Below are 15,389 nucleotides of genomic sequence, written 5' to 3'. Positions count from 1 at the left end.
TATTCTCGGTCGTCTTGTAAACCAGTTACGTGACAGCGGTGTTATAGAATTATATTCTTGGTTGTCTTGTGAGCCTGTTACGTGACAGCGGTGTTATAGTATTATATTCTCGGTCGTCTTGTGAACCTGTTACGTGACACACGGCGTTATAGTGTTATATTATCGGTCGTCTTGTGAACCTGTTACGTGACACACGGCGTTATAGTATCATATTCTCGGTTGTCTTGTGAACCTGTTACGTGAGAGCGGTGTTATAGTATTATATTCTCGGTTGTCTTGTGAACCTGTTACGTGACAGCGGTGTTATAGTATTATATTCTCGGTTGTCTTGTGAGCCTGTTACGTGACAGCGGTGTTATAGTATTATATTCTCGGTCGTCTTGTGAACCTGTTACGTGACACACGGCGTTATAGTGTTATATTATCGGTCGTCTTGTGAACCTGTCACGTGACAGCGGTGTTATAGTATTAAATTATCGGTCGTCTTGTGAACCTGGCACGTGACAGCGGTGTAATAGTATTATATTCTCGGTTGTCCTGTGAACCTGTCACGTGACAGCGGTGTTAGACACATGGTGTTATAGTATTATATTCTCGGTTGTCTTGTGAACCTGTTACGTGACACACGGTGTTATAGTGTTATATTCTCGGTTGTCTTGTGAACCTGTTACGTGACAGCGGTGTTATAGTATTATATTCTCGGTTGTCTTGTGAACCTGTTACGTGACAGCGGTGTTATAGTGATAAATTCTCGGTCGTCTTGTGAACCTGTCACGTGACAGCGGTGTTAGATACACAGCGTTATAGTGTTGTTTTCTCGGTCGTCTTATGAACCTGTTACGTGACAGCGGTGTTAGACACACGGCGTTATAGTGTTACGTATATTCTCGGTCGTCTTGTGAGCCTGTTACGTGACAGCAGGTTAATACCTACAATCAGTACTTAGTCTTGTTGTGGTAATTGTTACAGGTTTTTACCTCATAATATAGATTTTATCATCATCCAACGATATCGCAATCTTAATGTACTTAACATGAATGGCAGGGCTATTAACCTAGCCGTATTTTGCTTGTATTGGGAGAGAGCAGACGCCCCGCCGCCTCAGCCAATATAGTTGAGGTTACTGACAGCTATGAGTGTTCTACTGATACACGCCAATAAATGTTCATACCGTTCACAAACAGGCTATAGCTTTCTGTCAGCGTACTTGTATAATTATAGTCGTATAAGAGCCAATTTCTTACTATTGTTGCAAAATTGGTATTGGCAAGGTACCACTGGAATCGCCCAGATACAGAACAACGCTTTGCCTTGGTCACAACAAAAGAAAACGCGATTATTATAAACCTGCAGAATGAAAGTGAAATAAAATGAAATTGTTTTACTGTAAATGACTTTGTGTATCGAAAATAATGTTTACAATATTCATTCATTTTGTTTTAATACATCAAATAAGAAGTTACTGTAATGCAACGACAATCTATAGACAATTTTGCAGTTGATTTGTTCAATGAATATTATTTTCTAATAATAATTAATTACAATTTTTTAGTTTCCCTTTTTAACCTATATCTGACGATTAAGGAAAACACTTAAAAGTTTTGCCATGTTGTAAAAGTTATTTGACTTCAATAATGGTTATCACGGGTGTTGCAAAACATAGATTTTTGATGAATAAATCAGTACTAAAACTGATATTTACTAGAGTAATAAATTATTTCCTTTTATCAAAATGAACAGTGTTGCCCTGTGTTATAGCAACTACAGTTACCAACAGGGTCACTGTAACCCTTCATTGTGCTGTTGGTACTCCCGTGAGATATCTTGGTAACATCCTTGAAACCGGATACGGAAGTATAAACAAAATGAGTAGATAATTGGGTATTGATTTCCTTCAACATTCCAAACTTGATTATCCGAACGAACTGTAAGTAAAATATGCATGGTTCACCGAAAGTTGATATCACTTTTGTTATACATTAATCTTACTGATAAATTCTTTCGGGTGTCTTGCCATGTAGGAAGGGTGTAAGTGTGTTACCATACTGAATTCGATAATATTGATCCTACTATTAGTGAGAGGTCATCAAAGGATGATAACCAGATGTTTGGTGCAGTTTTATAACTTTTGTTCTTCATATGGTCTCTTTGTTTCTTAATTGGATGTTGATGATGTTTATAATTATTTGAAAATAGAACAAAAGATCAAGTGTAAAATAATATATTCTTGACCTATAACTAAATTCCAAACAATGTTGTTCACATCTCTTCACCTGCAAACAAGATCAGAAAGTGACTTGTTATTTAAATATAAAATACCAGGGCTGATTGATTTGTTGTGAGCCTCGTATTGGAGGATATACTCAATGATGATCTTTTTAAGTCCTACTATTCTCTGACTATATTGGGCCGTGTACCCGAGGACTGGTCTCATTTGGTTAGTTTACATCGACGAGGTAGCACTCTATAAACAAGACCAGCGGCTTTTGCAAAATGGACAAAATCGGTGAAAGAGCAGTGATCCAATATCTGCATGAAAACGATATCCTGATGATACGGTAGTAACACTAGGGAAAGTGTATAGATACTGAAGGTTGAAAAGTAATACAATATATCCAGCAAAATCAAAATATTTCAATATAAGGCTTACAACATATCAACCAGCCCTCGTAACATACATGACAAGCAAAATGGGGAAAAATAAGAATTATCATTTTCAAAAATAGTTTTGATTAAGAGTTGATTGCCTCTTTTTTTTTTATTAAATCATACTATAATAATGATATCAGACTGTTTTACACGAAAAAAGCATATTGTTGTCTTTCCGATTATCTTAATGATAAGCTTGTTGTTTATCTGGTTTATTCCATGCAATATTCCCGACGTTACCACTCTGTATACTATAGTATATCGACATTTTTATGATAGTTAAAATTTGTAAGAAAGGTAATAAATGTAAAAAAAAAAAAAAAAAAAAAAAACTAGCTACACAAGTTTTCATTATATATAACAGAACGTTCAGTTGTTTCGTTCTTCTGTAACTCGTTAGCGATTAAGAGGTAGAATAATAAAAAAGAGCATTGGAAAGCTTCAAATGTAGAAGGATGCAATTACTCTATAATTTGCTTTATTACATAATGCCTTTTATTTTCCCTTTACTATACGCATAAGCTATATTTTGAACTATTGTACAGCTAAAATGAATATTGCACGGTCATGTGCGTACTATTGAACACCGCGTGACTTTTCAGACTTTAGTCCTACCCTTTCAAGCGTCTAAGTCACTCAGATGCCAACACAGCCAGACAACAGTCATGGCAACTACTATACCTACAGGAAGGTCGTGATTTCAGTGATTCCATTAGTGTTTTAGTGATGATGTAATAAAACAAGTATATCATGGATGCCTGTACAGTAGTCCAGAATTTTTGACCCTCGAAACTGACAATTGACCAATGTTCTATTGCCATCGGCCTCGTGCAACAGAACATCTGTTGATAACCAGTGCCTCGTGTCAAATATTCTGGACTCTTGCATAGACACCCATGATATATCTGCATCAAATACTATTTGAAAAAAGAAATACCGTTTATCATATCTTTTGAATTGTATTTTGGTCTTACATCGTTCACTTGAATATATTGCGATCAGATATGCAATGCGAATGACCTCAATTTTATGATATATATGCAACTGGCCATGTATTGATATGTGCTTTTAGAGTAGGCTATTTATCAGTTTTGTAAATCAACATATCTATGACAATATATAATTATTGACGCTGACGGCGAGTGAAAAAACGTTCTATCAAACACGGTATTATATTAATAGCCTGACTAATAGACACTTTTATCGGACTCTGGCTTCAGGAAGTTGAGGGGTCGTCTCAAATGGTTTTGTGTACGGCGACTCGGTATTGGGATGAACTGAGAGTTTCAGAAGCCTAATATAAAACTGCGACATTATCTTCTCTCAACTGTAATATCAACGTGTCATCACTTCAAATATTCTTTAATCTATATAAATACAAACGCTTTGATATTTAACCCACAGAGAAACACCAATGACGTCAGATATCTTGATGACGTGCTTCTGTTGGTGCTACAATAATATTTCATGTGCCAAGTGTGTCCATACGATATGATAGTACATCTGTTTCTACAATAACAAAGATGTTTAAATGACAAAACATTCATTTAAGAATTAGGGTTCGCATTGAATAAGAAGGTTTCACTTCCAATGGTCTGTTCCGTGGACAGGGATATGTTTACCCGAGTGTAACAGTTCGACAGGTCAGCACGGGACTTGCTGAGTGTTGGTAGGCAAAACTCTTGCACGAGAATATAAATGCCCAGATTTCCTCCATGCAAAGCAGCCGCGAAATCACCATGTAAAGTAGGTATAAGATGGATTCTTCTCATACAAAGCAGCCATGGGATCTCCCGATAAAGTACATGTTGGTAGAGGATATATTCCCCCCATACCTAGCAGCCACGGAATCACCCTGAACAGATATATGTTCCCCCATACCAAAACGCCACGGGATCACCCTGTAACATATATAGAAGATGGGTTTTCCCCTTTACCTAGCAGCCACGGAATCACCCTATAAAGTAGGTATAAGATGGATTTCCCCCATGCCTAGTCGACATGGGATCACCCGGATCACCCTGTAAAGTAAATAGAAGATGATTTGTTTCATACCTAGTAACCACGGGATCACAATAGGAAGTAGATTGAAGATGTATTCACCCTGTAAAGTAGGTAGAAGATCGATTTTCCCTAAACCTAGCAGCTTTGGGATTACCCTGTAAGTAGCTGAGAAACTATCTTTAGTTTAAATTTCCTTATTTCGACCTGCACATCGATTTCGATGTACATTTAATGGTTTAATAATGATGGAGCCTTGAAAAGATTTCACAACAATTTACTTTTTTTTGATGTGAGAAAAATAATCAAACATACAGTAATATTTCCTTGGACGCTACCGTCGTTTTGCATATATTTTACCTGTATTAAAATTTGGTTGATCTGTAGCTAATTATTTACTTCTGCTGTTTTATTACAAGATCGTGAGAGTAACCTAATTGCTGAAGCAAAAACAAACTGGCATAGTGTATTTAGGCTAATATAAAGCGTTTCCTGGTAATAAATTCAGCTCTCATTGCCATTAAGTCATCCGATAGTTAATCTACCTAATTACCCTACAGATTGAATTGGCATTCATATAGTTGAAAACATCCAAAGTTTTCCACAATTAGATGTTCTCTGTAACTAGTACCGACACGCCCCCTCCCCATACATTATTTTACACGATGGAAGAACATATGGTGCATACTAACAGCATTTATATAATAGATAAGGGGATGTTTAATTAGATTATCTTCTTGGAAAGTAAAACAATGTGAAATCAAAAATAAATTCTCAGCTAAACTAGAAGAAAGAGACAGCACTCATTCAGACCAACACTGTTATATATACTGGGTTGTGTTGTCTACTATCTTTGATTTGCAAAAGATAAATCTTGTAATAATTTGTGTTGTTTTGTCAATCCTCTCAATCTAAACTGGGAAGGCATAATTGCTGGTCGGGATCATTTTTACATCACACGATCGCACGTTAGTGACCTATTGTTACACGTGTAAGATTTGGTAGATGCATTTTTCCATATATTAACCTAAAGGAATACCAGTATGAGTATACAAGAAAAATAAGCACTACGCCGTTATAATCCTTAGGTTTCATTGGGTTTTTTGTTGTTGTTTTTTTGGGGGGTGGGGGGGGGGGGGGGCTGTCTTTTTTGTTGTTGTTGTTGTTGTTGTTGTTGTTGTTGTTGTTGTTGTTGTTGTTGTTGTTGTTGTTGTTGTTGCTGCTGCTTTTTTCATTCTTTATTTGATACAAAACAACAGAGGCTAATACGTGTGATACCCGACAGTACATGTAAGGTAATTGAAAAATCTAGTGTGGGCGTTATACGTAAATGTTACAAAAGGGATGCTGAAAAAGTTCGATATTTTTTATGCGTTGAAATCCGAAAATAGAATTTAACTTCTAACTTCACACAGTTTCCCTTAATTAAAGCTGTAGTTACACGATCATTCTGTCAGTGAATAATGAACTCGAGGAGACTATCACGTGAAACATTAAAAGATTTACAAGGGCACTTGAGTTAATTATGTCCTTTGGTAAGAAGACGACCTTGTATTCCACGTTGTGTATCTGTCATGATTTGCATACGCGTAATTGTATACCTACGGGTTATCTTTCGCTGTTTTACATACGGGTATTTGTATACATACGGGTTAGCTGTCTCTATTTTACATACGGGTATTTGTATATACACGGGTTAGCTGTCTCTGTTTTACATACGGGTATTTGTATACATACGGGTGAGCTGTCTCTGTTTCACATACGGGTAATTGTATCTACACGGGTTAGCTTCCTCTTCAATTGTGTTACATAAAGGGTACCAAGTTCAGGAGTACTGGTATATTCATAACCGCCATACTATTAAGTTATCGTGGCTATTTCCGTGTTAACTGCATGCTACTTTGATCACATCTATGGACTGGACCCAATTTTATAAAACCATTTCATGAGTGGTGTAGAAAATGTATTTAAGAAACGCATGCGGAAAATTGTGTTTACAAGCTGCTACAGTAACAGAAAATACCTCCAAAAAACCCTGAGGGTAAATCCTGCTGCAAAACAGCAGCAATACCTCACACGAGGGAGGATGGGTAGTGCTTCACAAGAATGCAAATTGCCTCCAGAAATGATTGATAACAGATAAATCGTCTGCATCCTCGTCCAAATAACTGTCGAATAATAGGCTTTCCAAAATATCTAAAATAAATGAAATCGCGAAAGAAAACAACATTTGGAAAGCCTATATATAATTTGAGAACTTAATAGGACATGTAAATAGATTTAACATGGATAAGTATCAACAAAACAAGCATATCAGGTAATCTGGCCCTAGGTTTAAAAAAAAAAAAAAAAAACAATTAAAAAAAAACAAATACGGGATAAGGTTCATCTTGGTATGAAATCTTAAGTTTATAGAGGAACGAACGTTACTTTTAAGTCATGTGAGCTGTGAAATCATTGCGAGCCAAGGAGTGATAATAATAATTATGTCATAATAAATATACCATTCGCCCATGTCATTCTGTGATTGGTGGAAACACTTTCATATTATCTACCAAATTACGTAAAATATATAGGAGATTCATTATCATTTTTTAGAGTTGATGTGAGAAAAGCTCTTATTGGTCAGTATCTTGATACAACCAGTGGTACATACAAAAACCAAGACATTCGGAAAGTTCCTTCAGAAAAGAATAATTTTACATGGTGGCGTTCTTGTACGTTGTATTAGCAATACGAAGATAAAATAGCTCCGTGTATGATCTGAAGTGCTTTAATTATACCATTAGCTATAAACTTTTATACAGTACGAATTAGGAAATAGACGAGTAGACTTTGCCATAAGTGTAAAAAGCTGTGAACAATATATGAGTGAGATCTGCAACAGCAAATAAAGACAATATGTTGCGATTTAACAGTGCTGATCAGGTCATATAACCTGCGTGATGCGATAAAACTGTGGACTTCCTGTTTGTATGACGGTTGATGGTTGATACAGATCATTAACAAGTTACAGACATCGAGAGTTTAATTATCAGATGCATCGACTAAAAGGCTGCGAGACTTTATAATCAGATAGCTGGTACGGAAAGGGCATCAGATGCTGAGACAGAAACTGCGGAGAATGTTTAAAAATCAGAGAATGCCAATATTCAAGCGAATATGAGTGAAATAGTGATAGAGATGGAAACCCTTGAAATGATAGAGGTCGAACAAGACGATTATTAATTGCAATTTACAGTTTTTAGCGTCACAATAATCACCGTCATATGCGACCAGGTGGCATCAAGAAGTGAAAGTAAAACGGAGGAATGTATATTCCAGGTGTTACGATGGGGCCGACAAATTACTTTAGCCTATTCATTGTTCTGTCAATAGAAGCAAGGACAGACAGTCCAACCACTCATTATGCAGAAGGGTCACTTTTAGCTGCCTCATAAGATACTACTCTAATTTAGGAATAAATAATACTCCTCGATTTCCAAGACAAAAATCCTTTTGTTTCAAGTACATCAGAACCATTTCATAGTACATTGTAACTTCCATACATCTTCATATCATGGTGGTTGATTACTGATTAGTGCCATTTTCAGTTTTTATTTATTAAAATGTTGGGGGGTGTAAAAAAAAAAATGCGAAAAAGCGAATTTCATATCAATTTTTTCGACCGACTGCAGTCCCTATAATCATGAATTCCTCCCACAATGGCGAAACATTTCATTTAAATGTCCTAGCAAAGATTTCTAAAGATTTGTTTACATTAGTTCCCTCTGTCAGTTACGGTATCTAACGTTTTATACGATCATACATCCAACGACCCTCAAAGGAATTTGTTGTATTTCCTGTTGGCATTTTCTATTGTAATGTTTTTCATATGCGTTGAATAGAAAACAAAACAAGATTCATGTTACCGTTTGTGTTGTCATGGTTTACTGCAGACAGAGCATGTCAGACAAAGGATTATACAGATAAGGAAATGTATGTATTCAGGTGAACGGTACATGCAATCCGAATATATTTAGAGTACAGTCTGTTGTTTTATAACATCAGCTTTGTTCATTCCCGGACATTGATAGCATTTCTCTAGGAATAGAAATATAAATCTTTCCCACACAGGTGGCACCGAGCCAGTGATATAACACCTGCAATGAATATGTATGCCTAAACGTCAAACAAGCTTTTGTGTTAAGCTTAGATTTGAGTTATTACAATCAATGTACGATAAATCGCACGACATGTCGGTATGTCTGCCTGTCGGTTTCCCGTGCCGCCATTCCTATACCAACCCCAACGGACCATATACTATGGAATATAATTGACGGAGGAAGAGGGATCAATGTGCTGGACACGTTAGATGCATTTCTCTTCAGATGTCACGTATTACTTAACCACACGCCTATAAAACATAAACCGAAGACAGTATACGATAGCTGAGGGAGTACGGCACTCTCGCACCCTATAATTGACGTTGAAGGGCCACTTTCGTGAATCCTTGTGCATTTATTTTGTAATTTGATCCCTATATCCCCTGAGGGTATGTGTGTATATTACGTGTCGAATCTAGTAATGCTGAACAGTATAATTTTGTGCTCATGAACTTATATTCGGAAAAATCTAACCATGCCAACTCATGATATACGTTTTCTATTATGATTATACATTTTCCATTATGACGATATACGGTTTCCATTATAAATATACGTTTTCCAATATATATATGTGTTTTTCTACTTTAATGATATGCGTTTTCCAATATGATGATTTACGTTTTCCATTATAATGATATAAGTTTTCCATTATAATGATATACGTTTTCCATAATAATGCTATATGTTTTTCATTATGATGATACCAGTTTTCCATTATAATGATCGTCGTTATAGCCAAACCATTTTAATGCCATTTAAAAAAAATTAAATCACTACATCTGGGGTGACTTCTTCTACTGTACTGAGAGTACGCCATTAGCTTTGTCTCTTGAGATTTCTTCTTTTTTTTTTTTTTTTTTTTGCGCGCGAGTGTCAATGTTTCTCACTAGAAAACAAGTTCCATACGAAGATTTATAAAACAAACAACAAATAAATAAACCGGATCAGTTTTGTTTACCATATACCTAAAAACAAAAATATTTTCAATTTAATTGTGATCTTCAGTTAAAACAGATTTGTGCCCAAGGATAAAGAAGTTTGATCAGTTCCCGAATACATCTGCCCTGGTATCGGCCACACATATTGTGTGTTATCATCGCGGTCATGGATTGTGCAATCTCACTTGTACAAGCACTCGCGTCCTGTATCGAGTCTTAGTATAGGTATGGAAACAAGATGTTGTACATTGTTCTTGTATCTCCATATCGTATATCGCATCGACTTAAATATTTCCGCTGTACAATGTGAACATCACCATATTCCAATTGGGCTATTGCTGATATAATACACATTTTTTTTCTATAGGATAAATGAGTATTGTAATATGCAATTCTACCCCGAATCGTATCCCTCAAATGTAAAATAACCATCATTTTGGATGTAGAGAAGACACGAAAATATAAACAAATGTTAAAACATAATTTTCAACTTGACGATATGTTTTTATTAATAGCCTTGCATCAAATGGATTACCTGTCTGTGTGGTAATGAGATAAACTGTAACCAAATATTGCAGCAAAACAGAACTTGGCATACCGTTAGTGGGTAGTCTAATATGATTATTACGAAAACATATCGCAAAAAGATAAACCAATTTCTATGAAACCCAGACAAAATAATGTCATTAAACTTAAAAACACACTAACTCAACAGGGCAGTAACAGAGCGTTAGCGTCTCTATATCATATACGCCTTGTCTATGACTAAAACTTTATTTGTTTTAGTTAGATATACAATTTCATTGTGAATATATCCTTGAATTCTAAATGCATAATCAATAGTATCAATATTTGCGAGCACGAATTCAGAAAGAAAAGGAGTATGATGTTAAGTTGATCATGTATCATTCTTGGTGTTCTGATAATTACTTGAATCAGTTTTGTTGTCCAGAAACTAGATGAGATAGATTGGAAAACATGGTTGTCGGAAATATTGACGTCGGGTTTCAATAACACATGCCTGAAACTAAACAAATATAAGGTAATATATTGTTTTGATTTTTTTTTCTGAATTTTGAAGTCCTGCTAATAAAATATTCTGTTTGCTTCCATGGCATCAATTTCTGAATTAGTTGTTAGGGTAATGTTGAATTGATTTATCTATAAAACAGAAACAGCTATATAGAACCCTTCCCTTATGATTGATGCTGTTGTTTATTCAATACAGAAATTTAAAAAATAAAGAGTCATACATTATATGAGCAATTTAAGGCAAGTTTAGTTTTTTTTTTCAATTATAAATGGTTTTGTCCAACGTCCAATGCATGCACATGTTAAATATTTGAAGAAAACTCTGATGCATCACAAATCTCCGAGATGCCTTGAGTATTTGAAGTAACAAGTTATATGTTTATACATATTTTTTACTGTCGGAACTATTTTTCTTTTACTCCGAGTTGGGCCCATTATCAGAGTTCGTTGTTGCGAAGTTAAACAGTTTTTGAGATCAATAAATGGTTGTCCATGAATATCAAACAGATATATAACACTCGTAAAATAATATTGATATATACATCATTAATGGTTTTTTGATCGGGGATGATAGGCAGCTGTTTATTTCAATCTGAAAGAAAATTTAAAGCAACAAATCATGTGACAAATGAAAACGGATGGCAACAATACAAAGCTGTTCTATCGTTTTCTGTAGCTGTCTGGTAGGAATAGCTGATACCTGAGCATGTATAATTATCATACCTTTTCAATACAGCAAGAGTGCACCATTACCAAAACATGTTGAGTGATAAAGTCATACTGTATACTATGAAATGTCCTTGTGTACTTTCTTTCGTGGATAAGAGATTTCAGATTATTTCGTGGGCTCAACTGTCATGGTTAGGCCATCCAACAATAATATTATAATAACACGTTCATCAATATTGATTGTACTTATATTACTGCGTCAATGGCAACAAAAAAACAACAACAGTTTATACACAACGAGTGTTTCATGTTATAAAGTATGATATAAGAATTCCTATAATAAATGCCAAATATTATTGCAACAGTTCAAGGATACAGATATATATATATGTATAGCAATATACATGTCAATTTTGACAGCAAAACATTGACTTTGCCTTGATATAGAAAAATAAACAACAACAAACGATACTGATAACGTGCACAATACAATGACCATTATTATTACAAAGATAATGGTTTCGTGTACCACACCCTCCCGTCGTGATGTTACCCGTTTGGAACTAAATTCGCCATATACCTTAAATCGGTACATATTACTGAGAATTCAAAATCAATCTTTCATATTATGAAGTGATATTCGGAGACTTAATTTGTATCCTAAAAATAATGATATTTTTTAATCATTTTGGGGGACGAAGCATTAGCAATATATTTAAGCCAAAGTGAAGGGGAAAATAACAGATTAAACATTTATCCTCAAATTTCACAATTCAAATCATTTCACAGCGCAAATTAAAGCATTGACAGCATATCTACATCTTAACGTAAACTAATGCGAAGATAGGATATTAGTCTTTTCAATAACCCTATACGAATTCTGCATTAAATCTATTTACTATACCTATACACATGGCTTAATTTAATCGATATGTAATAGCATTGATTATAAACACCAAGTTAGACTTCAATTGTTTACTCACTTATACATTAAAAATCCAGGAACCGAACGATAACGAAACATATGTATAATGGTAGGTATTTACCAGACGTTTGACATGAATGATTCCGTGGGAGCTTTCTGGTACAGATCGGTCATGGTTTAAAACACTCAATTACACAGAATGAAGATAAAGCTAAGTATATAAGATAAAGTGACGTGTATTTCATGCTGCTTTCCTTGGGGATATTCTGTAGTCTGATTGTAAGCTTAATGTTTAGGTTATAATACCTTGTTATGGTATTTATATGTAATTGAAGGCTAGGGGAGTCATTGCACATTTAATTACACACTTACACCTTATCGTTGTTTATCATCAATATACAGTATTGAATAAAAGTGATAGTATTTTATACAATAAAACCGTGTTTTTATTGTTTCGTCAATGAAATCTGTCGGGGAAAAATGTACCGAATGGCATGTGTACCGCTGTCAGCAAATTTCATTAAATAACTAATTAATTAAGCTAATGCTAATGTTAATGGTATTAAAATTTGAATAATTTTACTTTTAACAAACATACAGTATTGTCTATTTTATTTATCGGTTTGTAGCATAGGTGTGGGAGATGACAGACTTTATTTCATTGTTTTCATTACCTTGATTTTTGACCGCCATTGTAGAAAATCCCGGAAGTGATCACTGTTTCCGGGGGAAGTTCTTTTCCAGAGTAAAATTCCCACAATGGAGTACGTGACGGCAAGTATGATGAGAGGAATGACGTAAGTAAATAAGAGTACGAAGATGGTGTAGATCCGTCGGGAGTCAGGCGACGGCCATACCTCGTTACATATCAGGGTCTGTTGACCTATGTAGTGGCCACGAGCTACTCCCAACTGAACAGACGCCAAACCGATCGACGCTATCCATATCATTGACAACACGTATTTCGCACGTTTTTGCGTGAACCGTAAACGTAAAGGAAACGTAACGACTAGGAATCGATCTATACCTATAGCCATGTTTGTAAAAACACTTGATGCTACGGACAGTATTTGGACAAACAGGACGATCGGACACATAGGTGCTGAAAATATCCATGTTTGGAAAATAGCATCCGCAAAAGTAAATGGCATACAGAATATGGCCATGAGCAAATCGGCTACTGCCAAGTTGATGAGAAACGGACGTAAGTCTGTCCGGGAACGTTTTCCCCGTGCGAACACAATAACCGCCAGAGCATTTCCGACAACTGACAACAACGTGGTGGCGGCGTACAGTGAAGTCAATCCAACTATTGAATCCTTCGTTAAATTCAAATTAGAATCTTCTGTTTTCCCTTGTGAATTATTCCGAGATAATGAATTGATGGCCGTTGTGTTGTATCGTCCATCCATTGTCCAAAGAACCGTCTAAACTATTAGTAGCGGAATGTGTTGGTCGTAATGACCATAACAGATCGATGTCGGTCAGTACATGTGACCACACTGTCCACTCACGCGCCTTGCCATTGATGATGTTAAATCTGAAAATCACACCGTTGTTATAACACCGCATGTTGGTACGCCAGTCGTCTGACTCGGTACTATACTCATGTCGCAGCCGCAGTCTGTTAGCCTACTGATACTATATGAGGGGACCCTTTAAACCGCCAGGTAACCACTCCAGCATCCGTTCATCTCGCGCTTCACGTACAGTGACTGGCGCACGCGACTGCGATACCCTATCGGTAGTGTATTGTATGAGAAGCTAGGCAACTTAGTGCGCGAATTATCTCGCGCATCTCGACGCTGTTACCTTGTAGCGTCAGTACCAGTTTGCCAGTACAATGAAATGTCTGACTATCATAGAAGACTAAAACACTGACGGAGGTTTGATGTAATAATAGGTAACGATATCTTTTCATCTGAACGTGCCTAACAATTACGAATAATAAAACAGAATAATTCACACGTGAATGAACAGTTTACTTTCAAAGAATTATGTACTGTAGAATAATGATATACATTATGAACCATCCAGAACAAATATATATATGATTTTAAATGAGGATATAATGATGTAAACCATTCAGAACATTGTTTTTTTTACAATTGTAATGAGTATATGATATATGCTGTCTAATAATGAAATACACCATTCAAATCATTTGTTATATAATTCTAATGGATATGTATCATATAATTTCGAATTCTAAAGCAAAATATATTTGTAACCGGCATTATATGTACATTTGTAATTGTACCGGAAATATTGTACAATTCGTAATGTCGTAAATAAGCGTTTGCTTTTAATCCCATGGATCCGTTAGATACACAATAGGTAGATACACAATGCATTTACATATATTGGATAGATGATATGTATGTTCGAGGTTGTATTATATATTTGTTGATGATTATATTCAAATAATGAATATGTATAATTTGTATATGCTGTGCATAATAGCTCAAGTAAGCACTTTTATTTCCAGATAAATATATAACAGCTGAATGATCAGTGAAAGTGCAGCAATTTACACAAAGAATTCCTTACATATGTTTTGCATGTATGCGCCGCTAAACAGATAATCGATATGGATGTTTGAAATGTTGCTGCATTTCTGTATGAAATCTCAAAACTTTGCTCAATGGTACAAACAATTTCCATTACCTTAGAATCTAGGTTGGTAAAATATCTCATAAATTAACCTAAATATCCCAGGCCTGATCGTCTTAAGATAGGAGATCCTATCGGGCGACTTAATGCTGCCGAAGAGATGTGATTCACTGAAGTTTTGAAAGGGAAGATACCGCGAGGTGTCGCCGATGAGTTATGGCTAGGAGTAACGTATGAGAAGAAAACGGTATTACGATACCCTACACGTACCATTTTGTCAGATTTTGAATTGTTTCCAACGCCGTAGAAAATTGTTTGAAATAGTCGGTCAGCGTCTATATGTAAACATGCGCACCAATAAGTGTCATAGGTAAGAGAAATAGAGCGATCAAGGTCAAGTAGTGTAAGCCCGTA

The 15,389-nt window shown here is 35.6% G+C and overlaps 1 protein-coding gene across 1 annotated transcript in view; it reads right to left on the bottom strand.

The window, feature by feature from the left end:
* Nucleotides 1-14,078, bottom strand: part of LOC117334234 (QRFP-like peptide receptor) — a 32,476-nt gene extending 18,398 nt beyond the window's left edge. The window contains exon 1 of the mRNA XM_033893733.1: nucleotides 13,037-14,078. Coding sequence (XP_033749624.1) covers nucleotides 13,037-13,774 — 738 coding nt within the window. The 5' untranslated portion in view covers nucleotides 13,775-14,078. The remainder of the gene's footprint in view (nucleotides 1-13,036) is intronic.
* Nucleotides 14,079-15,389: the final 1,311 nt, after the last annotated feature.

The sequence above is a fragment of the Pecten maximus genome, chromosome 1, assembly GCF_902652985.1.
Source record: "Pecten maximus chromosome 1, xPecMax1.1, whole genome shotgun sequence".
Classification (NCBI taxonomy): domain Eukaryota; kingdom Metazoa; phylum Mollusca; class Bivalvia; order Pectinida; family Pectinidae; genus Pecten; species Pecten maximus.
This window is presented reverse-complemented; position numbering and strand designations above follow the sequence as displayed.